At 40.6% G+C, this 26,734-nt stretch overlaps 1 protein-coding gene across 1 annotated transcript; it reads right to left on the bottom strand.

Annotated features, from left to right (window-relative positions):
* Positions 1-1,772: 1,772 nt before the first annotated feature.
* On the bottom strand, positions 1,773-26,418 carry FMO1 (flavin containing dimethylaniline monoxygenase 1). The gene is made up of 8 exons (XM_039225374.1): positions 26,287-26,418; positions 15,935-16,123; positions 12,538-12,700; positions 9,071-9,213; positions 6,676-6,875; positions 5,483-5,838; positions 4,887-4,959; positions 1,773-2,634 (listed from the first exon to the last, which is right to left on the bottom strand). Exons 1-8 carry the CDS (start codon positions 26,416-26,418, stop codon positions 2,292-2,294), a joined length of 1,599 nt encoding a protein of 532 aa, XP_039081305.1. The 3' UTR covers positions 1,773-2,291.
* Between the last annotated feature and the right edge of the window lie 316 nt (positions 26,419-26,734).

Raw genomic sequence — 26,734 nt, 5'->3', positions numbered from 1 at the left:
TATGTTTCTATATTAAGGGTTTTGCACCCAATTCCAAAGTATGTGAGAGGTTTTCCCCTACACTGCAAAGCAATTCTTGGGCACCACCTGGGTGTCCTACAACTGGACTCAGTTCTGATCCTTCCTGCCCAGAGACAGCATCAGATTGACCAGGTTAGGGGCTCAGTCCTAAGGGATGCCCCCAGTACTTGAGTTACCAGCCCAAGTTGTCACCAATGCTTCTGCAGATCAGCTATAGATTGGAGGTTTCAATAACCCCTCTTTTGGTTTGATTAATTTGCTATAGTGGCTCACAGAATTCAGAGAAAAATTTTGCTTGCTAGATAATCAGGTTATTATAAGAGGATATAGCTAAGGAAAAATAAGATGGAAGAAATGTATAGAGCAAGATATGTGGGAAGGAGAGACACCTGGGTGGCTCAGTCGGTTAAACATCCAACTCTTTATTTTTTTTTAAGTTTTTTAATTTATCTTAAGTTTTTAAATTTATTCTGGGGGAGAGAGAGGGAGGACATGGAGTAGGGGCTGAGAGAGAGAGGGAGAGAGACTTCCAAGAAGGCTCTGTGCTGTTAGCACAGAGCCCAAGGCGGGTCTCAAACTCATAAATCATGTGATTGTAACCTGAACTGAAATCAAGAGTTGGACTTTTAATCAACTGAGCCACCCAGGTGCCTCAAACATCTGACCTTTTTTTAAAAAGAAATTTTTATTTTTTTAATGTTTTTTTAATTTATTTTCAGAGAGAGACAGATTGTGAATGGAGGAAGAACAGAGAGGGACACACACAGAATCCAAAGCAGTCTCCAGGCTCTGAGCTGTCAGCACCGAGCCTGATGTGGGGCTTGAATCCACTAACCATGAGATCATGACCTGAACTGAAGTAGGACACTCAACCAACTGAGCCACCCAGGTACCTCAAGCATCTGACTCTTGATGTCAGTTCAGATCATGATCTCATGGTTTGTGAGTTCGAACCCTGCATTGAGCTCTGCTCTGACAGTGCAGAACCTGCTTGGGATTCTCTCTCTCTCTCTCTCTCTCTGCCCCTCCCCTGCTCACGTGCTTGCTTTCTCTCTCTCTCTAAAAATAAATAAACTTAAAAAAAAAAAAAGACAGTGGGAAAGGGTTCCATGTCTTCTCTGAGGGCACACTCTCCCCAAACTTCTCTGTGTTCAATAATCTGGAAGCTCTCTGAATCTCATGCTTTGGAGTTTTTATGGAAATTTCATTTCGTGGAAGTTGGTTCCATGCATTGGTGGAGAGGGGTATTTTTCTTTGGGGTAGATCTGATCTGCATGGTTATTGTGCTGGAGCACCCCAGTTTTGCTGCACAGAGCATTTTAGGGGAATAAGCACTCAGAGGCAAGAATATCCCTTTATTTTTAAGAAATCATCTTTCAACATAGTGTTTCAATGATTGAATATGTTGCAAAATGCTCATCATAAGTGTAGTTACATCTGTCAGCATGTGAAGTTGTTATAGTATTATTGACTATATTCCCCATCCTGTATCCCCACAACCTACTTATTTTATAACTGGAAGTTTGTGCCTCATAATCTCCTTCTCCAATTTTGTCCCTTCCCCCAACCCCCTGTCCCTCTGGCAACTACCTGTATTTATGAGTCTGTTTCTGGATTTTGTTGCTGTTGTTTTGTTTGTTTGTTCTTTATTTTGTTTTTTAGATTCTACATGCAAGCGAAATCATATGGTATTTGTTTTTCTCTATTACATTCATTTAGAAACATTCCAGTCAGTTTACTGAACACCCAGTTCTTTTATGGTTTTTATGAATAGACATCTCATCCCCTTGTCTCTTTCCCTCCACCTTTACCTCGACTTGGAAAATGAGGTTAAAAGACCACTTGAAACAATCAATTTCTAGGGTTTTTTCTTTTCTTTTTATTTTTAATCATTTGATAGCACAAAAAGATTATTTTAGCACAACCAAATCTTTTGTGTAGTAGGGAGTTTTAGTTAAGGCCTATGAAAATAGTTCATATGAGAAAGAGGTAGGAAGGCTCTGAGGGCTGTCTTTAATAGCTCTCTTATAAAATGAACCTGAAACCTTCCAGCAGCCTTCAAATGCACAAAAATCTTGGTTATCTGCCTCTAGCATTGGAAGCAGGGTGGCACTGCAAGAGACCCAGGAAGACCAGCAGGGAGGGACAAGAGGTGGCTTACACCACTTAAACATTGTTTATGGCTGTGAATGCAATGTTGTGTCAGTAGCAGAACAGAGCACTATATATGTATGATGTGCATCTGACAAGCCATTTGGGCAATTTTTTGTTTACAGGAAAACTACGAAAATGGCCATAAACAAAGCCAGAAGGCCTAAGAGTTTAAGTAAACTTGCAATGGGAGATTGGGATTCTTGTACACTTCGAGTTTTGGTTACTTTGAATGTTCGATCCCACTGGGTCAAGATGGCATTTCTGGCTCCTTCCCATTTCCCCGGGCCAGTCAAACGGAACTGGTATGGTGTGTATGGGCCAAAGAAGATCGTCAAGGCCAGGCGTGGGTCCATCAGGAGCATAGAGAATAGGTTGGGCTTTGCATTGATGTAGGTCAGGAGTTCATCTATGTATGTGATGTAATCTGATTGTAAAGCTTTGCAGTAACACAAGCCAAACCTTTATGAAAGGAAAATTGGGGATAAAGAGAAAGACACAAAGATAAGATAATGATAACCCAGAACAAGTCAACATGCCAGAAGTAAACAATGATGTGAGAAAATTTGAAATGGTCTCTTTTTCTCTTTCTTTTTTATTTCAGAAAGAGAGGGAGAGAGAGAGAAGCTGAGGAGAAGGGCAGAGAGAGAGAGAGAGAGAGATTGAGAATCCCAAGCAGTCTCCACACTCAGCATAGAGCTTGCTGTGGGGCTCAGTGCCACAACCCTGGGATCATGACCTGAGCCAAAATCAAGAGTCAGATCTCAATGGACTGAGCCATCCAGGTGCCCCTGAAATGGTTTTCGTATTCTTCTCTCCAAGCCCATAGCTATCTAATGGGTTCATTGTATTTTAATTTTTTTAAATATAAGATGAGCTCCCTGACAAGATACTCTATGTGTCAGGTGCTCCAAATGCTCCAAATGCATCTAGTGTTTCTCTGGTTCTTTTGTCAAATAATTAGCAATTTCTAGAAATACATTTTTTACATGATTTCAGTATTCCTAAATTTTTCTAAAACTCAATTATTGCTAGATTTGTTTAATGTAAAGTCCACAAGAATTAATAGGGTGGAATTTCCTGTAATGCTGGTGTTAGTCCCTAAAATCACCACCTGACCTATGTGACAAGAAGCTTTTCCACTGTGCAGCTCTGATTAATTATCTATGTTATAGCGGAACTCCATAATGGAGATGAAATCACATTCCAGGTTGAAGGTGAAAGAGACATATAAAATATTTTTATGATTTTTAGATTTAGCACTTTAACAAGGATAGGTCAGCATGATGTTTGGAAATGTATTTAGAGAAGTGATAAAATAATAAAAAAATAAAAATAAAATTATTTAATAATGTTTATTTTTGAGAAAGAAAAAGAGAGAGTGTGTGAGTGGGGGAGGGGCAGAGAGAGAGAGAGGGAGACACAGATTCTGAAGCAGGCTCCAGGCTCTGAGCTGTCAGCACAGAGCCTGAAGCAGGGCTCCAACTGACAGACCGCAAGGTGAAGTCGGATGCTCAACCAACTGAGCCACCCATGTGCCCCAGTGATAAAAATGTTTAAATGCAGTTATTTTAAAAACTTCCTTTTGGTCTCAGAAAGCATTTTTCAAGTGAAAATTTATATTAAAGCCCCAAACAGACTAACAGTAAAACAGATAAACCAGAGAAGTTTTAGTTGGGTTAGGAGTGATGATGGGTGGGTGTTGGGGGGAGCAAGACTCTGTTCTTTGCTGGCTGCTTCCCTTCTGTTATCCCTGGCCCTTGGTTCTAGCCAAAGAGCAGAGCACAAGTGGAAACTTCTCCTCTAAGGAACAGAGTCAACAAACTTATTCTGGCAAAAGGCCAAATGGTAAGTACTTTAGGCTTTGAAGACCATGTTAGGGCTCTATCTCAAACACTCAACTCTGCTATTATAGTTCAAAAGCAGCTACATGTAATACGTACATAAATGAGTGTGGCTATGTTCTCATGAAACTTCATGTATGGCCACTGTGATTTAAATTTCATATGGGGTGCCTGGGTGGTTTGGTCAGTTAAGTATCCGACTTTGACTCAGTCGGTTAAGTGTGCAACTTCAGCTCAGCTCAAGATCTCATGGTTTGTGAGCTCAAGCCCCTTGTCAGGCTCTATGCTGATGGCTCAAAGCTTGGAGCTTGCTTTGGATTCTGTGTCTTCCTCCCTCTCTCTGCCCCTCCTTTGTTCATTCTTGCTCTCTCTCTCTTTTTGAGAGAGAATATTCTTTTATCCCAATTGTTTAAAAACATAAAAGAAAAGTTCACGTGGTCAGCAGATTTGGCCCGCAGCCGATAGTTTGCAGAATCCTGACTAGAGTAGCAATCTAAATAAAACAACAGAGTGGAATAAAGATCGGTTGAATGTATGAATAAGCTGACCCTTCTAGCATCAGAGTGCTTAAACACAACTCTTTGCCTGCTGACTATGAATAAGGCATGAAACAATGTATCTGGTAGAAGAGAATAAGTTATATTTGGCTTGGAATTCAGACTCCATGTGCCACTAGGTAATCATGGTCTGAAGTGATGATTTTGGGACATTTAAACTTTCAATTCCTCGTCTCCCCACTCTCCTTAACAGGTTATCCTCATTTTTTTGCCCTCTAAGTCTCAGGTGTTGCCTCATTTTTTTCTGCTATTGTTTTGCCAACTTGAGTCATGATTTAAAAGGATGCATAAGGAGTTAACTAAGTTAACTTACCCACTGGGTTTGTTTTTTTTTCTTTCATTAACTTCCTCAATCATGACATTTCGTGGTGGTAACTTATTTATACCTATGAAAAAAACAAAAAAGGCGATTTAACTTCAGGCCTGCTTGCTTAGTGGGTGAAGGTGTTTTATTACTGCTCATCTTTTATTCCTAGTACCCAGCGACTCATCTGTTCTCCTCACAAAAAAATTAGCCACCTAAGTGGATTGATGGTAAGCTCCTGGTAATAATACTACCAGCTGAAAAAGTTATAAGCATCTAGTCATCTCACTAGTTATCTGAGACACCATAACCTCAGAACTGAATTCTGTTACTCAGTTGAAATTTTATACTTTAATTGGACAAGCAAAATTTTATTGATTCAGCAAAAACAACAGATAGACACAACTTGTATTTTTTGATCCCCAATTTATCTTTTGTGCTGGTAATGGTTCAAATTCATCATGATAGTATAATTCCATGAAGAACGGAAAGAATCTTGCTTTTAAAGATTCTGTTGTCTGAGTTAGGAGCTGGGGACACTCAAAGTTTCCAAAAATAACATGGTAAACTGAAAACATATGCCCTGTGGTTTCTCATGCTCGTACCTTTCAGGACTCGAACAACCCATCGTGCTTGTGTCTCTCCTGTGGGTATGATGGAGCCCAAGGGTTTGATGAGGCCAATAACAGCCAGGGTTGGCTTTGGCAGATGTGCAGGGAAGATATACTTGTACAGTGATGCCTGGCCATTTTCAACTTTCACTACAGACTCATCAAGGAAGGGGAAGGCAAAGTTGTATCCAGTGGCAAAGACAATGATATCAATAGGCTCTTCCTTTAGGGTGTTGTTAAATACGACAGAGTTTTCCTTTACCTCCTTTATGCTTGGTTTGATGAGCACTTTCCCAGTGATGATACGGCCCGGGAGTTCGTCATTTAGCACAGGCTCTCTCAACTGTGTCCTAAAGAGAAACATGGACAAGGAAGAGATCTGCTAGTGACTGGTATGGCTGGCCCTTCCTTCTCCTTCCCTTCCCTTCTTCATGCTGGGACTTTCTCCTTGGCCAGGCAGGGAGTGCCAGTCTTGGGAGAAGTGTCACTCAGTAGAGGGCTGTGTGCCATCAGTGGTGGCTTAGGTGCCACCTGATCTATGTTGTCCAGAGTGGAATCTGGAGGAAGATCAGATGAGATCTCTGGGCTACGATACTACCCTGAGAATGGAGTATCCTTGTACAGCCTCAATGAGAAAGTAAACCCATCAATTCTTCTTAATGGGGCAAGTTGTAGGCTGTAACTCAGATACAGACTGAATTAAGGACAGACTGAGGTGAAGGTCGTCTTGACAAGGGCAAGAAGGCACTGCTGTTGGAGAGATAGTGAGGGGTCACTACAGCATTTGATTCTGCCCACACAGACAAACAAGCCAAGTGTGTTGCTTCTATCAAAGAAGTCATAGACACATCATTCTTACTCATGTCATCTGCTTAGGCCACAGAGGTCACTTATTACTAACTTGGGCAAGTGACCGATCTTTGCCAAGCCTCCTCAGTTTACACACAATAAAAAGATTAAGACTTTACCTTTACTTAATCTTGTTGACAAGATTAAATACATAGTTTCACTTACCAAGAACTGAAAATAGCTATTAGGAAATACATTTGTACAAAGTTTCCCCTCATATTCAATCAATCAATCAATCAGTCAATCAATATGTTGTGTTATTGCCTGGTGTGGATATGCCAGTGAAAGGACAGAGGCTTCTTCTTCCTAACAGCCCTCAGCAGATACACCCTATTTACCTGTCTTCTGGTACCACGCCGTAATTTGCATGATTGAACCAGCTGTTCATCTTTCTTGCTATCAGCCAAGACACAATCGGAGTTGGGAGAGAATTTCTGAACATGTTCTGAAACCGAGTCATGAATACCATGTCCCACGGGTACCCTGAGTCGAAGACTCGACTTATCACCCATGCCCCTCCAGTGGTGCTGAGAAACACCTGGAAGCAATCAAAGAGGCCACTCAGTTTGACACAGTGAACCGGGTTGGATTTGCCAGAGAGTCAAGAAGTTGTCATCATTAGAAATGCGCCAAAACGTCTGTCACCCTCAAAATACATCCCCAACAAGAAAGTTTTGGCTCCTCCAGCTTCCGTTTGAAAGTTTTTCATTTGAGATAATGGTTTGATACTTAGAGTATTAAAATGCCTTTGAACATATAATTGAACACTTATTATCTGTGAGACACAGTGCTAGACACCGCAGTGAATGAGATATTGTGGCAACTCAGGGCAAGCTCAAAGTCTCATGCTAAAAAGCAGTGAGCAGGTGGGTACAGTTTTGTATACTAATAATTGTAGGTAATAAGAACAGCAGGTGAAATTTGTCTACAAAGAGATTCAACATAAACCATTGTTTGAACTGACAATAAATTTCAGTAACACAATTAGTTTTGGGGAATTCCTTAAAAAATTTTTTTTAAAACAGATTAGCTGTTTGAGTTTCCCAGGTGACTGAGTTTGAAATTTCCAAATGATAAGAGAAATAGAAATAATAAGAATAGAAATAGAATATGCTACCCATACGTCTCATGTAGTGGTCGTAGTGGATGAGACTCTGTTAATTTTTATTTTAGGACCTTTTTTCTCTTCTCTCAGGATGATTCCACCAAACTGCTAAGTCTCTCCAAATCAATTGCTCAATCAGTCAATCAAGTCCTTTTTTGAAAGTCCCCAAAAGGAAGTATCAAAATCACACTCCAAGTCCTTTTTCTTCATAGTTATTTTTGCTTTTGCACTTGTTATTTTTAAAGATTTTATTTTTAAGTAATCCCTACATCCAACATGAGGTTCAAACATACAGCCCTAAGATCAAGAGTTGCATGCTCTACTGACTGAGCCAGCCAGGCACTCCTCACTCTTGCATTTACTTACTTATTTATTAATTTACTTATGAGAGTGAGAGTGGGAGAGAGAGAGAGAGAGCGAGAGAGAGAGAGCGAGCGCACAAGTGTGAGCACCAGCGGGAGAGGGAGAGAAAGAGAAAGAATCCTAAGCAGGGTCTGCACTGTCAGTGTAAAGCCCTACATGGGATTTGAACTTGCGAACCATGAGATCATAACCCAAGTTGAAATCAAGAGTTGGACACTTAACCAAATGAGCCACCCGGGTGTCCATGATCTAATTATTTATACTTAGTTGGCATCTGTGTCCCCCTCAACTCTATGCTCCATTATGGCAGAAATCTTGCTTTTGTTTTTGAGAGAGAGGGCACAAGTGAGCGAGGGGCGGGGGGTGGAGGGAGAGAGAGAAGCAGGGCTCACTTGAAGCTGGGCTTGAGCTCACCCGATGTGGAACTCAAACTTAGAAACCTTGAGATCATGACCTGAGCCGAAGTCAGCTGCTTAATTGACTGAGCTACCCAGGTGCCCAGAAATCTTGTTTTTATTGTATTTCTCAGTGATTCCCCCTGTGCCTGGCACAATGTTCACCACACCAGAAACCAACAGCTAATATATAGTTGTTGTTAACTAGCTGAGGAATATTAATTACAAGTATTACATAAATTCTCACTAGGGAGAGATCACCTTGTTGGGGTGCCATAGCTGGGGAGGTACAAGTGGATTGTAATTTAGGAGAAAAGAGCACTTAAGGGAAGAGTGTGGTATGAGCAAAGGGGAAAATGTCGGAATCAGAAAAGGCTCAGAATAGTGGGAGATAAAGTTGAAATGGCAGATTTGAACCAGCTTGAGGAGAATTCTATAAAGCACGGCTAATCTATCTGCAATTTATTATTATTTTCTTTGTTTATTTTATTTTATTTCATTTTACTTTATTTTATTATTTTTGTGGAAAGAGTTTCCATGTATATTTTGGCAGGATTGAGGAGCCGGAGAAGCTTTTCTAGCTTCTGTTGTTTTACAAAGTGATCAAAAGTGGCCTGTGCTTTCTCAGATCTGCCTTCTCTACTAACAGCGCAGAGACTCTCTCTCTCCTTCTTTCTCTGCCCATCCCCTGCTCTCTCTCTTTCTCAAACAAACAAATAAACATTAAAAAAATAAAATTAAAAAACATCTGGTTTTTTTTGTATGTGTGTGTATTTTAGGCATTTGTATTTCTTTCCTCTTTCATCACTGTTTGCCCGAGGCATGCATCTTAAGCTAAAGCTTTTCATTAGGTAACATCAAGCAGGATACCTTTTCTGCCAGGTGGCTGGCCTCCACAGCAATGTCTGTGCCCGAATTCCCCATTCCAATCACAAGGACTCTCTTGTCCTTAAACACATTTGGGTATTTATACTGTCGGCTATGAAAGTACTGACCTTTAAAGGTATTTATACCTATAGAAAAAAAAAGTTAAAGAAAGAATTTTATAGGATCAGTAAATGAAACATATGTATTGTTCCATTAATAACATCTTTTTGCTGGACTGTTGTGGTTGTTTTTAACAGCAGGTTCAGTTTTAAGAAAACCCAAAATGTGAATATATGACTCTGTAAGACACAGAAATGAGTGTGAGTATTATTTATTTAATGGAGTACTTACTCCATTTCACTAGATAGGCCTCTAGGTTTATTTGCTCCTAAGTTGAAATATCATGGCATAAAAACTTACTAAGCCATCATTACCAATTTAGAAGTTGGCAGAAATCAGTGGGACAGTAATATATTTACTAATATTTGACTATATAGAGCTTCTCACTAGCAAGGAGAGCAGAGAAGTTAAACTGTGAGTCCTCTGCTCTGTTCAGCAAACTTTTTTTTTTTTTTTTTTTTGCAATCTCTGTGCTTGGCACTGGGCTAAATTGATATTAGAGAAATAAGATAAATAAAATGTGGTTCCTATTCAAAAAGATCCATGTGGGTTGAGGATGTTCACCAATAGCTCACCTTGGTGAGGGACTATAACACAGACTGAGTTTGTTGAGTCAGCAAGAGTTGGCTCTGAGAAAAAGGGATTATGTTAGTCATACTGGGTTTAGCTCTACTGCTCTAACCAGAAAGGATATCTCAGGGAGTTGATGCCAAACGTCTCACTGGAACATTAAATGTGAATGGAGAGTTTTAGAAAATACTCTCAAAGTTGCATAATGCATTTGAAAGTAAGAGGTGCTTTACAAAGAATTTATTTGTTTTTTCTAGAAAAAGTGATAAGATGCCTAGATTCTCAGGGGATAAATATCCATGCTTGTGGTAAGTAGCCTTATCAGGATTTAGTTCACCCTCAGTTCACCTTGAATCATTAGAAATCTGACATGAATCTCAGTTAAAACCCACTAAAATCCAGGCATTTAGAATTTAACAGTGATGCAGCCAAGTTCAAATAGTAATTCAGACAGGACTCATTATGGATCAGAGAATGGCTGACAAGGCAAAGCTAGGCAAGTCTAAGGAGAATCGTAGAACTATTATCCCTGGATGATAAATCACCTTAAATTCTTTCCAGATCAGGTTCTTTTAGATCAGAAATGAACAAAAATGAGATTCTGTGTCTGAGTCATCTCTCAGACTAATATTTTCCCCTCTTGTATCACAGGAGGATAGAGCAAGCACGTTTTTAAGGTGAATGTGGTCTGTTAGTAAACACACCAGAATGCATATATTTGCATGATTAGAAGTATTTTGGGAAGTTGTATATTTATTCTGAGAAGCTATGCATTTATTCTGTGCTACCTGTTATTTTTACTAAGACTTTTTGGAACTGACTTCAGAAAAATGCGACTCCTGAGGTGTATGGGTAGCTCAGCCTGCTGAGCATCTGACCCTTGATTTTGGCTCAGGTCATGATCTCAGTTTGTGGAATCAAGACCCACATCAAGCTCTGCACTGATGGTGTGGAACCTGCTTTGGATTCTCTGTCTCTCACTGCCCCTTCCCTGCTTGTGTTCTCACTCTCTCTAACAAATAAACTTAACAAGAAAAGAATAATGTGCCTCCAGACACATATTTTTGAATGTCTTCAGTAAATTTGAATTTTTTTAATAGTTAACTATGACCCCAGGAATTACGTACATACTAAGTAAGTCTGTTGTGAGGCAGAGATAGAGTTGGTGAGATTTGAAGGACTCTTCAAATCTAAAGTCACAAAACTTTAGAGCTCAAAGGCTTCTTGATGGTTACCTAGCCAGGGATTTTAAATGGCCAATTGGTAGTGGCTGGTGAGATATTGAAAAGGTCTGCAAGTCCCATAGAGCTCTGTTTGCTTCATTTGTGATGTATGCTGTTGGAAAAGGTGGTTGACTGATGGGCAAAAACCCAGAGGCTTAGAATGATTAAGTGGAAGGCCCAAGGCTGTAAAGCTTGTTAGCCATGTATAGAATCTGTATCTCCTGGGTCTCAAGCCCATCCTACTCAAGTTGAGGACACTGGTTCAGTTGCTTTCTGGGTACACCTTATCCTAATCCGACCTGACTTGAATGGCATCTGGAGGGCAGACCCAGCACCAATGGATGTACTTGAGTTTGTTGTAAAATGAGTTTTGGTATCATTTGCAGGTCATACGTAGACTGTGATTCTTCTTCTGGACTCTTGTATAACTCTTTCCATTCCTTCCATAGAGACTACATGATGCCTGCCTATCCACCTTTGTATTTTTAGCATTTTGTGTAATACAGTGTGGGTGCCAAATACATTCTGTGTATTCTCTATGTCATGGAACTTTCTGGATTCTTGGGGTAATGTACCCCAAGTGCCTGTACCAGGCACTCCTTCCTAGGAGTTTGGAGTGGCTCGTCTACTTAAGGATTTTCTTTGTGGACAGAGCTGAGAAAGGATTGGGTTGTCTTGTGAGGTAGTGAAAGTCCATTGTTGAGTTGTTCAACCAGAGGCTATTGAGCCTCTCTCAGGATGTTGGAGAATAGTTCCTTGTATTGTGAAGACTGGACTTGGTGCTTTTTGATTCAAGATTCAATTCCATGGCAGTGCTTTATCCTAACTTGACTGGACTTGAATAAGCTCTGGGGGCATTGGAGGTGTGTGATTTATTGTAAGATGAGGCTTGAGATCACTCCAAGTCATATATAGATGATGAAGAGAAAATTTTCCAAAATTTACTGTGGATAAAATAAACCAAATCATTGTGTTTTCTATTCTTTCTGCATTGTAATCCAATGGAAATTTGACACAGATTAACATGAATCATGTTTGCAAAAAACAGATAAGGAAACTGGAACTCAAAGGTGACTTAACTTGCCTTCTAAGATCTTCTTCCTGTTGACTACTGACCCAGTGTCATAAACCTCTGATCTAGCTAAACCTCTAGAGAACAAACAAACAAAAACCACACATCTTTCTTTCTTTATTCATTGATCGACCTCTGTGTCCTCTAAACTCAGCTTTTGTTGCATGCTACTGCTGAGGCTAACTTGTGTAAGCTTTCCATGTCTTAGGAGACTTTCTGAGTGTTGCCTATCACTTAAAGAGGGACATTGAACCCCAGCGAAGCATAAAACTGCTTGCTAGTAATTTGTTCTACTCTTTAGCATTATAAATTGTTTGGAATAAAAGAAAGTCAAACATTAGCCAGAAAGTGCTGGTTAGAAAAAAAATCCCTGTTACAACTTTAACTATTTAATGGAAGAACCATAGAAATTCATTCCTGGACCAAGCCAGTACCGGGATGGCTTGCACGGGACGAATGAAGGTCAATTTCAGAAAACACCGTACCTGGAAAAGACTCCAGTGGCAAATATGGGTTAGTTAGAAAACCAGTGCAGACCATGACAGCATCAAAGATGGCAGACTCTTGCTTTCCTTCACGCTCAGTGACCACCTCCCATTGGCCAGTGACAGTGAAATCTGGGCATTTTGTTACACTGCAGACTTTAGTCTGAAAAAAGAATCATAGTCGCCATGAATTGTTGTCAAGCTTTGAGTAAGGGCTTGCTGGCCAATGTACCAGTTGACATTTCAAATGTTCTAGAGCACAGACTAAACATAATCAATAAGCATAAACTTAGACATCGAATCAAGTTGTCAGATTAACCATAATTTTCTGGATGAATGTATTCTTTTTTAATACTTATTTGCTTTTGAGAGAGAGGGAGGGAAAGAGAGAGAGAACGAGTGGGGGAGGGGCAGAGAGAAAGAGGGACAGAGGATCCAAAGTCGGCTCCATCCTGGAAGCAGAGAATTGGATGATGTGGAGCTTGAACTCACCAACTGTGAGATCACGACCCCAGCTGAAGTTGGACGCTTAACTGACTAAGCCACCCAGGCACCCCTGGATGGATGTATTCTAAGAGTTGTAGAGGGTTATATAAGAGAAGTTGATGAGATCCAAAAATTTTGAGTGATTTGTTCAAATTCTCATAGTAAGTGATAGAACCAAGAATCATGGTCTTCTGAAGTCTTCTTCATTTTCTTTTTTCTGTTATGTATATCTCTCATAAAGCTGTGCTTTAATAAAGACATGGATAATATAAATTGGAAATACAAATTTGGTCCCAAGTATTTTACCTTATGAAAGGCCCTGTAGCATATGCTGCTAAAATTGTTCCAGATCTTGATGGCTATTGAAAAGTACTAATTTTATGGCCTAAACCTTCTGGGAGTAGTCTAAATTTCAGTCTGTTTTTTGTTTTAATCAAGTATGTACATGTTTATGGGTGCTATGTTCTGATTCAGAAAATATATAAAATGAATTTACAAGTCAAATTTATTTACTTATTTATTTATTTTGAGAAGCACAGAGAGAGACTGTGTGCACAGGGGAGGGGCAGAAAGAGAGAGAGAGAGAATCCCAAGCAAACTCCTCACTATCAGCACAGAACCCAATGTGGGGCTTGATTTCACAAATCATAAGATCATGATCTAAGCCAAAATCAGAATTGGGCACTTAATTGCCTTAGCCATCCAGGCACCCCAAAAGTCAAATTTAAAAGCATAAATGCTTCACTGGCCAAGAGACTTTGCTGCCTTTCTTTTAAATTTTCAGAGAAGACCGGTGTCTCAAGTCTTACCTCATGGGTTAACAATTTGGTTTATAATGTTTGAAGTGCTTATTGGATTTCAACATTTGTATTAGGGACTCTTCCTTTTTGTTTAAATATAAAGTTTCAGTTAATTAAAATTAATTTCAAAGTAGAGTTTATTTTTAACTTAAAAGTAAGAAATGTTAATACTTAAAAACTTGGAATGCACAGAGAGGGAAAAAATCTCGTATAAACAGCTGCTTGTGTGTGCACTTCAAGACTTTGGTGAACATCGAGCTTTAAAAATGTTTTTTCAAGGGGCACCTGGGTGGCCCAGTTGGTTAAGCATTCGACTTTAGCTCAGGTCATGATCTCGCGGTTTGTGACTTTGAGCTCCTCATATGGTTCTTTGCTGACAGCTCAGAGCCTGGAGCCAGCTTCAGGTTCTGTGTCTCCCTCTCTCTCTGCCCCTCCTCTGCTTGCACTCTGTCTGTCTGTCTCTCAAAAATAAATAATAAAACATTACAAAATTTCAATTATTTTAAAGCAGACTTGGGGCAGCACCTAATAAAGGAAATGCTTCAGGTTCAGGAGCTCTGATACATAAAACTACTTCTGTGGATTACATCCATTCCCTATGATACTGTTTCAATTTTACTGTGTCCCCTGCAAGATAAGGGATTGGGGTAAAATACTCTTTACAAGTAGTTTTTAAAGCTGTTCTCCAGTTTTATGGAGAAAAGTTATAATTGGCATATAACATTGTATCAGTTTAAGGTATATGACATAATTATCTGGTATATGTATATACTGCAAAATAATGACAATGAACAATAAGTTTAGCTCACATCCATCACTTCATATATTTATAATTCTTTTTCTTGTGATCAGAACTTATAAAATCTATTCTTTTAGCAACTTTCAAATATACAACACAATACAGTTAGTTATATTCAGCATGCTGTGTATCATATCCCTGGAACTGATTTAGCTTATAACTGGAAGTCTGGACCTTTAGATCACCTTAACCCATTTCCCTGACCTCTACTCTTCACCCCTGGTAACCAGCAATCTGTTCTGTTTATATGAGGTTTGTTTGTTTTATTGTTTTAGATTTCACATACAAGTGAGATCATATAGTTTTTGTCTTTGTCTGACTTATTTCATCTAGTATAATACCTTAAAGGTCCATCCACGTTGTTGCAAATGGCAAGATTTCCTTTTTCTTATGGCTGAATACCATTCGTGTGTGTGTGTGTGTGTGTGTGTGTGCGCGCGCGCGCGCGCGCCACATTTTCCTTATGCATTCTTTATGCATGTGCCCATCGATGGACACTCAGATTGTTTCCATGTTTTGATTATTGTAAATAATGCTGCAGTGAACATGGGGGTGCAGATATCTCTTCAAGATAGTGGTATAATTTAGGTCAGTACTTTTAAGGTTGTGAATATGCATCTCATTTGCTAATAATGTTGGTCATTCCTTACCATTCCCATCCATAGCAGAGAGAGGGGAAAAGAAGAGAGAGAAAACACATGGATTTTTCATGTTTCTTGGAGAGGGGAAAAAAAAGGGAAACAAAAGAAAGAAGACATGTTCATCCCCATCCTTCTACCTTCTTTCTGTCTTTGTTCTCAGAAATGGGAAGGGAGGTGGTAAGGCTTCTATAAAGAATGATATTCAGAGGTCTTTCTATTCCCAAGGATATCTAGAAAAGATTTCCTTCAGAGTGTGGGGTTCTCTTATGTGTAGGCCACTGCACATACTTATTCCTATAGAGGGATAATCAAGAAGAGAGTGCCTAGGTACTGGTAGGAGTCACCAATGTCACTAGTGCATGCATATGTTCCGAACTGAGAATGTGGTCTGATATTTTTAGTTCCCTTTGGGTACTTGGGTGGAATTATTGCAAACTAAAAATTTATTCATGTGACTCCTTACAGAAAGCATTCACCTCCACCTCCAGATTTACTGGGGGGGGGGGGGCGGGGAGAGGATTGTGAGTACAAAGGGAAAAGGAATCCAGTCAGATGGGAACAATCTTGCCAGTTCATGATCTCATCTGCAGAGCCAAGGGCTAGGCTGTGGAGAGAAATAGGAAATAGGTAGGAAATACTTTCCGACTACCAACTGATCTTTTGTGTCTTACCTTGAATTGAATGTATTTCAGAAGGTTGAACTGGTTTGCATACATTTTGAGATATTGCAGGAATTGAGAATTTGGCACATAGTTTGGATAATCTTCTGGGAAGGGAAAGTCTGAGTAACAAGACATCTCCTTGCAGCTGTTGGAAACCACAGACCTGTAGAGGCTGGCTCTGCCTTCTTCAACATGTTCCTGTACAAATGGTACATGCACATGAGTGTGTTTGCATTTGCACATGTGCACGCACACACATGAAATGGATCTTGATTTTTAGACATTTCAAACATTGACAAAGATTAAGGTTACGCTTTATTTTTTCTTTTTCTTTTTCTTTTCTTTCTTTTTTTAAATTTTTTTTTAAAAGCACGGAGCTTGAACTCATGACCCTGAGATCAGGACCTGAGCTGAGATCAAGAGTTGGATGCTTAACTAAGCCACCCAGGCACCCCAAGATTACCATTTCTTTTTTGTTTGTTTCTTTAAGTTTATTTATTTATTTTGAAATGGGGGAAGGGCAGAGAGAGAGGGAGAGATGGAATCCCAAACAGAGCTTAAGGTGGGGCTTGAACTCATGAACCATAAGATCAGTTTGAGATAAAATTGAGTCAGTTGCTTAACTAACTGAGCCCCCCAGGAGCCTCCCAAGGTAACCCTTTCTAATGGGATTTGTTATCCTGCACTTGAGATAGGTAAACACCAAACACTTAATTTTATGATCAGAATTACAATTTAATTCATTACATGTTAACAAATAAATGCAGGATGAACTCATCTGTCCAGATTCATATGGCATCACTGCAAAATGTAGGAAAATATGGAAATAGACCAATGCCAGGAAGTACTATCTGGATGATGGACAATTATTAGGTTGTTTGGTTTCACAGGGTGTTGTTGAAAGGATCATGGAGAAGAGGGTTCAGATTACTGAAGGAGTCTGCATCTAAAGTTAAGGAATTTGGATTTTATAGGAAGGTTATGGCAGTCTTCTGAGTTTTTATGTACAAGTGATTTATATTAAATTTTGGAAAGATAACTCCAGTTCTACAAAAGAAATAGAAATCTGGAAAAGAAGGAAGGAGACCAGTGAAGAGTCTAAAATACAAGTACACTTGTTTGCTAATGGCAGCCTGAGCCGAGGCCATGGCAGTTGAAACAGAGAGGTGGGATTTGTGAGGCAGTAGTAACTCAGAATGCACAGCATAGGGAAGCTGTTTGTATTTAGGACCTGAGAGAAGAAGAGTGTCAGAGGTTTTCAGAATGGACAACTGTGTGCTTTAGTGAAACACTAACTTCCCATCCCCAGTTTTGACATGAATAACTAGCAAATGTCAGTGTCTCACATAACTACCACCAGGTTGAGTAATAGGCAGTTTGGTGTATTTAGTCTTTAATACACATTGCCTCTGTGTTTTGGATATATTATGGAGGATTGTTCTAATTTAATGGGAACATGGTCCTTAGTATTTTAATATTATTTGCCATTTTGGATATCTACAGTTCCTTTTTTTTCTCTGCCAAACAAAAATTATTTTCTTTGTGTGAACAAGTGGAAAGATGAACATAAGCGTCACCTATGGAGAAGGGCTCATTTCGTTCCCTCCAAGGGAAAGGTAGAAAGGAAGAAAATTATAAACATGTCTTTGTGGTTTGAATTAATGTTACTGATCTCGTCAACTAAGGAGAAAGCTGTATCTTGCTTGTCTGTGGCCTCACCTCTGTCGGTCTCTTTTAGGTGGAATAAATCTAGAAAACTGGAATCTAAAAGGCTTCTGAGAAAGACAACTGTTTAAATCCTGATCTTTTATTCTGCAGGAAGATCTAAAGCAGTGTTACTCAAAGACGTATTGCTCGGTAGAGCAACATGGAACTGGATTATTTGTTAACACTCTATGACAAGTACAGAAGTTGAGAATAAGGATCTGGAAACTTTGATAGCACTACTTCAACATTGTCAACTATCCAAGCGTGTGGACTTCTATGTGTTGGATGGGACTTAGATCAGTCTCAGGTTTGTATTAACTCGTGTGATGAGTGGTGTGGGGTTTGAGGTGTGTACTAGTCATGGATTACTGATGTTTTAAGATTAGTTTGAGAACTGTTATCCAGAAATGCATAAAAATTAACATTAGTTTCCTTTATTGAAAGATAACTGGGGGCATGTGGGTGGCTCAGTTGGTTAAGTGCCTGACTCTTGATGATTTCAGGAGTTCATGAGTTAAAGCCTGGGTCGGGCTCTGCATTGACAGTGTGGAGCCTGCTTGGGTTTCTCTCTCTGTCTCTCCCTCTGCCACCCCCTGCTTCTCTCTCAAAATAAATAAACTTAAAAAAAAGAAGCTTTAAAAAGAATAAAGAAATATAACTGATGGTTCGTTATAACCTTAAAGAATAAATTATCAGAACTGGCCACTGATAAAGGATTGAAGATAATTTTGGAAAACACAGCCCTACTTGCTTCATTTTAGATAGCAGTTATAAGAATTTCCGGAACTTACTGATATCACTTTAAAATTTCTTCTTCCATTCCAATCAATGTGCCTTTGTGAGACGTGTTTCTCTACTTATGAGTGAAATTAAGCAAAACTTAGAAATAGTTTAGATATACACTATCCCTTGAGAAGAACATGGTTATCCCTCCAATCCAGATTAGATAAAATAACAAGAAGCCAGTTTAATGATCACATTAAAACTTTAAATATTAAAATGGCCAGTACATAGTAAGAGTGTACCTGCTCTCTCATACATAATGTTTCCTTGGCAAAAAGCTAGAAGTGTAATAGTGATTTTCTATATTAATTGCATACATATACACATTCAAAGAAAAATGGGTCCACTTTTGGAAACTGTTTTCTTTATTGGTTTAATGACATTTGCTGAATTTTTTTTGTCTTTTGGCTCCATGTGAAGTTTGAAATTATATTTTGACATTTTTCTTTGCTTCATTTTTGTTGTTTTCATAGTTCATTTTGACTATATCTCAGAAATGTAATTGTATATGCTTGATTGGAGATTAAACATCAAAACAACTGATTTTTTCTCCATAGTTTGAGAAGCACAGTTCTCTCGATCAGTGCTCCTTAAAATCTTGTCAAGAATCACGTGGGGAGGGTCACCTGGGTGGCTCAGTTGGTAAAACATCAGACTCTTGATTTCGGTTCAGGTCATGATCTCACAGTCCACTGAGGTTGCAGACAGCACAGAGCATGTTTGGGATTCTCTCTCTCTCTCTCTCTCTCTCTCTCTCTCTCTCTCTCTCTCTTTGCCCTTTCCAGGCTTTCTCTCTCTCTCAATATAAAAACAAAAACAAACATTAAATAAAAATCACCTGGGGAATCTTATTGACATGTAGATACTGATTTAGTAGGTCTGAGTGAGCCCAAGATTGTGTATTTCGAGCAAATTCCCCTGCAGATACTGTTGGGCCACAGATCATAATTTGAGTAACAAGGCTTTAGAGCAATCCTACCCAACAGGAATTTGGTGGAGGCCACTTAAGCACTTTAAAATTTTCTAGCAGTCATATTTAACAAAGTAGAAAGAACCAGGTGAAATGAATTTTAACAGCATTATTTAAGTCAATACATATTAAATTTTATACTTTCAACATGTAATCACTATAAAATTACTAATGAGGTATATTACATCCTTTTACTCATAGCAAGTCTTTCAAATTCAGTGCATATTTTATAGTTTATTTATTTAAAGATTTATTTTTATTTTTTATTTATTTAAATAATTTTTTAAAGATTCATTTTATTTTTAGAGAGAGAAAGAGAGAGACAGCAGGGGCAGTAGGAGAGTGAGAGAGAACCACAAACAACCTCCATGCTCAGTGTGGAGCCCTATGTAGGACTTGATCCCATGACCCTGGGATCATGCCTGAGCTAAAATCAAGAGTCAGATGCTCAACTGACTGAGCCACCCAGGTGCCTCTTAGTGTATATTTTATACTTCTCAATTCAAATGATAAATTTTTATTGAAAAAGAGGATTCACATATCCAGATTGTTAATAAACATGCTTAAAAACACTCAAGTAACTGAACTGAGTATTGTTTTAAATTAAAATTAAGTACAATGAAATGAAATAAAAATTCAATTTTTTAGTCCCATCAACCAATTCCATAGTAATATGCAGCTGCTGGCTACTTTATCGAATAGTAGAGCTTTAAAATTGAAGCCAGGTATTAGAGCAAAATTTAGTGTTGCTTTGATTTAATTACAAGTGAGTGTCCTCTGGGTTCTAGGAAAAAAGAGAATAGGAACAGCTATACAGAGATGTAATATGGAGAAGTGAAAGCAAACAGTAGGGGAAGAAATTATAGTATAACAAGAGAAACATCAGTTATGAATGTTTTGGGGTCAAGTAGGCCAAAGCTCTCTCACTTTTCTCTGGCATCTGAAAGCATCACATAATGAATAATACTTGGTTAACACTGTCAATTTGTAGTTAACAATAATAAAAGGCTAAGTTAGGAATATATACTATTTAATAGGGGAAGAGATGTTCATAATACATGTAATGATTTCCATAAAAATGGTTGAAAATTTTTTTCGATGTGTTGGAATGACATGTTTAAATAGCAGAGAATAATGGGGCTCAGTGGAGTTGGATAAGCCAGGAACCGTGTATTAATGGGACCTTAGAACAGATGAACAAAGAAATATAAATTAAAAAAAATCCCAATGAAAACCCTGCTTTGTAAAACCCTGGGAGATAATTGGCAAGGAGAAGGAAGCATTCCAGGAAAACCTGAAGCCTATCTTGAAATAATGTATCACAGATGTTAGCTGAGGAGGAACTATAGTTTAGAGTGGAAACAGCCCTTGGGGTGGAATCCAAAACCACCTCTTTGCTCTTTTCTTTGTTCCCATTGATTGTTCCTCCTGGGAAAGTACAGAGTACTTCTGAAAGTGGCTCCTGACCCCTCCCCTCCTGTGTTTGCCTTGGTGAGCAAGAGCCCCAGGGATTCCCAGGGTCTGTTGGGACCTCCAGCTGTAGTAGGCACTCTTGACATTATCCCTGTGTGGGTCTGCCAATTGCCCTGGTGCTCCAAGTCACATGCCTCATGAATTGGTGGGGCCACGTAGGGGAAAGGTTTTTGTCTTGAAGGGAAGAGTGAGTGGGAGGGGAGGAGGGATGGAAGGAGACAGAGAGTAAAGGCTAAAAGCATGCATGGAGGGGTTCTGACTTCCTGGTCCACTTTGGTCCTGCAATATAATGAATAGAAAGGTCACAGTCATCTGCTAAGACACTTGGGTAGGACTCCATGAACTATCCAGAATTTGCATGCCTTCATTCTTGAGCCAGACTCTGGACATGCATGAAGTATAGTTCTTAACAGCACAGACCCAGACTCAGACCAACTGGGTTCAACTTTAAGTTCTATAGGTTTAGCTGGGTTACCTTGGGAATTTTCTTATTCTTTTTTTAAAGTTCTTTTATTTTTGAGAAAGACAGAGAGAGCCCACAAAAGCAGGGGAGGGGCAGAGAGCTATGGAGAAAGGGAATCCCAATTAGGCTCCCCACTGTCAATGCAGAGCTGGATGTGGACTTGAACTCAGGATCTGTGAGGTCATGACCTCAGCTGAAATCAAGAGTCAGTTTCCTCAGCTATAAATAGGAATAATAATGTGTATCCCCTAGGATAAACTGAAATGATAGCTGCCATGTGTTTAGGACAGAGTCTGGTAAGCGCTCAATAAATGTTAACTGTTACTCATATTATTCCCCTATAATTGTTATGGAGATTTACTTTCTCAAACTTTGTGTCCTTCAGAGAAGATTATAGGCAATGGGAAGAAAGCTGTGACAGGTTAGAGGTCTCTGCTGTCTCATTTTAAAAATAAATGTAAAATGATAATAAAAGGCACTCCTAAATAGAGACATTCTCTCTGTACGGGACATTCACACCTCTTGTTCTCCAAGAACAATTACTGCCTTCTTTTCCTCTCCCTTGAGCAGCCAGAATCCATTTTTCTTTGTCTCCTCCTCTCCCTAGTGAGAGTTGGAGTCTCACTGGAGGCCAGAACATCATTCCAGAGCGGGTTATTAGGCCCTGGAATATGTGTCAGGGATGTGAAGGATGAAGCCGATTGTGTTTCTACCAGTATAGTGTAATTTCCTCTGGATGATATCAGTGTGGCTTTTCAGGAAGGCTATCTCTTAGGCCTAAGATCCCTTCCTATACTAAAATTCTGTAATAGTAAAATTCATTTTGAGCGATGAGACAATTTCTCACACTTTATTTCTTCAAAATTACTTTATGATTGAGGTAATCAACATATAAGGATACTGCCCTAAGCCTACCTTCCCTCTCAAGAGCCTAAGAGAGTTGGTTGTAAGATAGACTTTCCATATATCCCTCCTGCCCCGACTTGAGTCAGTGGACAGAAGTGGGCTCTTTACCAATGTATCCAACTCTTACCAATTTATCTCTTTTTAACGATTGCCCCCTCTCTCCCACCTCAAGGAATGATGCCCTTTCTTTTCTTTTCTTTTTTTTTAATGTTTTATTTATTTCTAGGAGAGAGAGAGAGAGAGAGAGAGACAGCGTGAGCAGGGGAGGGTCAGAGAGAGAGGGAGTCACAGACTCTGAAACAGGCTCCAGGCTCTGAGCTGGCAGTCAGCCCAGAGCCCGACACGGGGCTCGAACCCACGAACCACGGGATCATGACCTGAGCGAAAGTCGGACGCTTAACTGACTAGGCCATCCAGGCGCCCTGGAATGATGCCCTTTCTTTTTCATTCCAACCTTTGTCTGTTTCCTCTTTGCTTAAGGCTGTGGTAGTTGGAAGAGGCCAGAGTCACATGTGTCTGAGGGTCTAATTAAGTGCAGTGATTTCTAATCTGTATAATCCTGAAGTGTCTCCTTATTTGGAAACGGAAGCAGTCTCTAGATGTGTTTTTCTTGGATTTCTGCCAATGACTTGTCCATTTATGCTTGGTGGGTCAGCACAGCCCTTGGTTGAGCAGACACTTTTTAATTTTACTTTTAAAATTTAATTAATCAATCAATTAATTATTAATTAATATCTTAGAGAGACAGAGCAGGGGAGAGGGGCAGAGGGAGAAAAATAAAGAATCCCAGACAGACTCCATGATCAGCGTGGAGCCTGAAGTGGGGCTCAATCCCACAACCCTGGGATCATGACCTGAGCTGAAATCGAGAGTCCCCATGCCCTAAAGCAGACACTTCAATTTGCAAGTTTTGAGTTGGCCACATGCTTTGAGTGCAGAGACACCTCTAACCAAGCCTTTGTGTGCGTGTGTGTGCATGCTGAGGTAGGAGGAGAATGGGATGTATCTAGAAAGACTCAGGTGTCTCATAGTATGTTGGAGCTGAAAGGTCCCTTTAATAGCACCTTAGTTTAGAGATTTTCTCTCAAGCTGTAGAGAAATCTCAAGGTGGTACAGTTATCTCAAGAGGCCACTGTGTCGATAGAGTACTGCTGCATGAAGTGGGGTGGTTTTCCCAGCTCCCCGCAGCCTAGATTTTATTTATTTTTCAAACTGGTTCTGTGTTCTAATTGAAGAAATGAAGCAATGGGGCTGGAATGACTTGTTACTTGGGCTACTACCGTTGGATTATCCTCCTTGCCCTCCTTTGATGTCATGTGCTTCACAATAAATTTTCATGACCCTCTCTATCTTCTTACTTCTCCACTCCCTTCCCCACTCCCACTCCTTCTTCACCCTCAGATGCAGTATTTTCCTGACAGAATTGAATCCTCTCCACCTTTTGAGGCAAACTCTTCTGCTGGGCCTACAACTACACTCCTTCCCTTTTCTGTCAGGACCTTGTGTCAGTTTGGGCTCAAGTAATCAATAGCTCACCCCCACCTCCCTGATTCAGGTAGCTTCTCTTTGCTTGTTAACATGTTACGGTCTTCCTCTCGTGCAAACAAAAGCAAAGCAATAGAATAACAAGAAGATACCTCCTTAACTGCGTTCCTCATTATCGAATGCTTTCTAAACAATCCCTTGCCAGAAAATTCAGCCACCCTTGTCCCCTCCCATTATCTCTCTTACACGCACCACAGACACCGATGAGCTATTTTTATTTTCCAAGCCTGCTTTTCTTTACTGGTTTCCTCCCTGTAATCTCCCACTCGGTCTCATCTGCCTGTTGAAATCCTTCCAAGTCCATCACACACCATCTCCACCATGAAGCCTTCCCTAACTTCCCTCCAGTGGGTATAATCCTGACCTCAGTTAAATACTTACAGTGCTATTTCTAACTCGTGGGATCCTACTCTCTTCCCATTACCCTGGCAGTAACCTGGCGGTAGGGTGTATCTTTCTCATTTTTGTGTCTCCCATGGAGCTCTTGCATAGGTGTTTGACCTGCCCAAGTCACATGGCCAGTTGGGCACAGCTGGAACTCATGTCTCTTGATTCTTAGAGCAGTGATTTTACATGTTAATAATTAAGTGTCTGTGACCTATGTCAGATGCATTTAAAAAAATTTTTTTTTTAAATACTTTTATTTATTTCTAGGAGAGAGGGAGAGAGAGAGAGACAGCGTGAGCAGGGGAGGGTCAGAGAGAGAGGGAGACACAGACTCTGAAGCAGGCTCCAGGCTCTGAGCTGGCAGTCAGCACAGAGCCCGACGCGGGGCTCGAACCCACGAACCGCGAGATCATGACCTGAGCCGAAGTCGGACGCTCAACCGACTAAGCCACCCAGGCGCCCCTGCATTTTAAAAATTTTATTTATTTATTTATTTATTTATATTTATTTATTTATTTATTTCTGAGAGAGAGAGAGAGAGAGAGAGAGAGAGACAGCATGAGCAGGGGAGGATCAGAGAGAGGGGGAGATACAGAATCTGAAATGGGCTCCAGGCTCCAAGCTATCTATCCACGCACTGCAAGATCATGACCTGAACCGAAGTTGGATGCTTAACCAACTGAGCCACCCAGGCACCCCTCAGGTGCATTTTTTTGGTCCATAATCCCCAGGTCTCTGGACTTTGTTTTTTTCTGGACTCACCTTTGCTTTGACTGAAATTCTGCTATTTACTCTTTTAACTGGGAAGTTTCATTGTGCAAGCCAACTCCCAGCTGCAGTAGATTCGTACTACTATGTATCCTGAGTATGTGTTAAGAAGGATCCTGAGGCTTATCAGGGGAAGTGTATCGTGCTTGATTCCCAAGGTCTTCAGTGGTCACAGGAGGGGAGAGTTACAGCATGTAATACCCATGCTAGTTTCTGCTGGCCTATTGGAATGTATGCTTTTTGAGACATGGGAACAGATGTGCTCTTTCACCTAGTGCATTTGGGGGAGGTTTCTATGTACTGATGGTCACATTTCGACACCTGCAGTTCTTTATGTGGGCCAAGCTGACCTATGCTAGGGGAATGGCAGCTAACCAGCAGCCTTGACCTTTTGGGAGCTCTGCTTACCCAGTTAGAGAATGAGTGGACTTTATGCCAGTTCCAAATTCCATTCTTCTAGAATAGAGTGCCACATCTTTTTCTTAGCCCATTACGAGCTCTGAGGCCCTGATATCTGACACCTTGCACCTTTCCACTATTCCTGACAGCTTTCTCCTCAGCATGTTTAAAGAGAAGGAGGGCCAGGAGGAGCCTTGGGAGCTCTAATGCAAATGCTTTCCTGGCCCAGCATGGGACTCAAAGGGTTTCAGTGGCCCCAGCAGTGCCCCTGAGATCCCCTTTGGCCCGGGCAAGTCAAAGGTGGGCTGTAGAGTCCTCTCTTCTCCTTCCTTACCCCATTCTCCTCTCCAGTCTGGACTGTAGCCCTGCTGAGACTTGAGGATATTCCTTTCTTTTGCTCAGGGAACAAAAAAGTCTCCTAACTCACATGCTTTACTTCTGACTGTTCTTGGCAGAGATGGGGATTGGCTGGACAGCAGCACCTTGCATATAGAACTCCTCATCCTGCTAGCCCTGTGTCCCATTAGGTGGAGCAGGACTTGGAAAATAAGCAGGTGAGCAGCTCTGTCTTGCAGGCAGAGGCTGATATCCCCACGCTGCTGGGTTCATACATTGGCCCCCAAGCCCTAGAGACCCCTTGCCCCCACTCCCCTTGTTCTGGGCTTTCCTGGCCTGCCCTAGCCATTCCATCCTTTCCTGTCCTTTGTGGGCATCTTTCTTCTTCTTGGCTTTAGATAAAGCTTGTAGGGTCACTTATGCACTCCTCACCTGAGCTCACACTGTGTCCTGCTTTTTTCTTTTATCAATTTCATCAACCCTCCTGGCCCCTGTTCAGCAGATGCTTCTAACCCCTCTTCCCGCCCCAGAGCAGCCAGCGGTGTGGGAGAAATTCAACCCATCTTCACACCACCCAGCCTCATCCAATAGACACATTGCACAGCTGCTGAGACCCCTACTCACGGTGAACCTCCACAGCCCCCCAAGGTCGTCACTCCTCTCAAAGCATGTGGGCTCCAGGCCTTCCTCCAGGCAGCACTTGATGGAGGCCAGGCCACTGGCCCCTGCTCCCACGATTGCAACTCTCTTGGCCATGCTTCCCTGTGTCCGGGAAAGCAAAACAGAGCCTTTTATTCACAAGTGAAAGCCCCACCCCATCTTGGCTGCCCTCGCCAACCAGGAAAAAGAATGGGGGAGGTTAGGGAATTTGCTCTGTTTGAATCCTCTGTAGCTGGTCTCTGGTGACATGAATGCAAGAAGACAAGTGTTCAGGTCCCTGGTTTCACCCTGTGCTTGACAATTCCCCACCTCTCATTCGGAGCGCATGTCTGATGTTAGTACAGTTGTTGCCAAGACGGTGGCTTCTGGCAGAGGGCTGAAATTGAACCCTTTTGTGTAGAGTTTTGCATTT

This window comes from Hyaena hyaena, unplaced genomic scaffold (genome assembly GCF_003009895.1).
Source record: "Hyaena hyaena isolate Hyena2069 unplaced genomic scaffold, ASM300989v1 scaffold_2102, whole genome shotgun sequence".
NCBI classification, from domain to species: Eukaryota; Metazoa; Chordata; class Mammalia; order Carnivora; family Hyaenidae; genus Hyaena; species Hyaena hyaena.
This window is presented reverse-complemented; position numbering and strand designations above follow the sequence as displayed.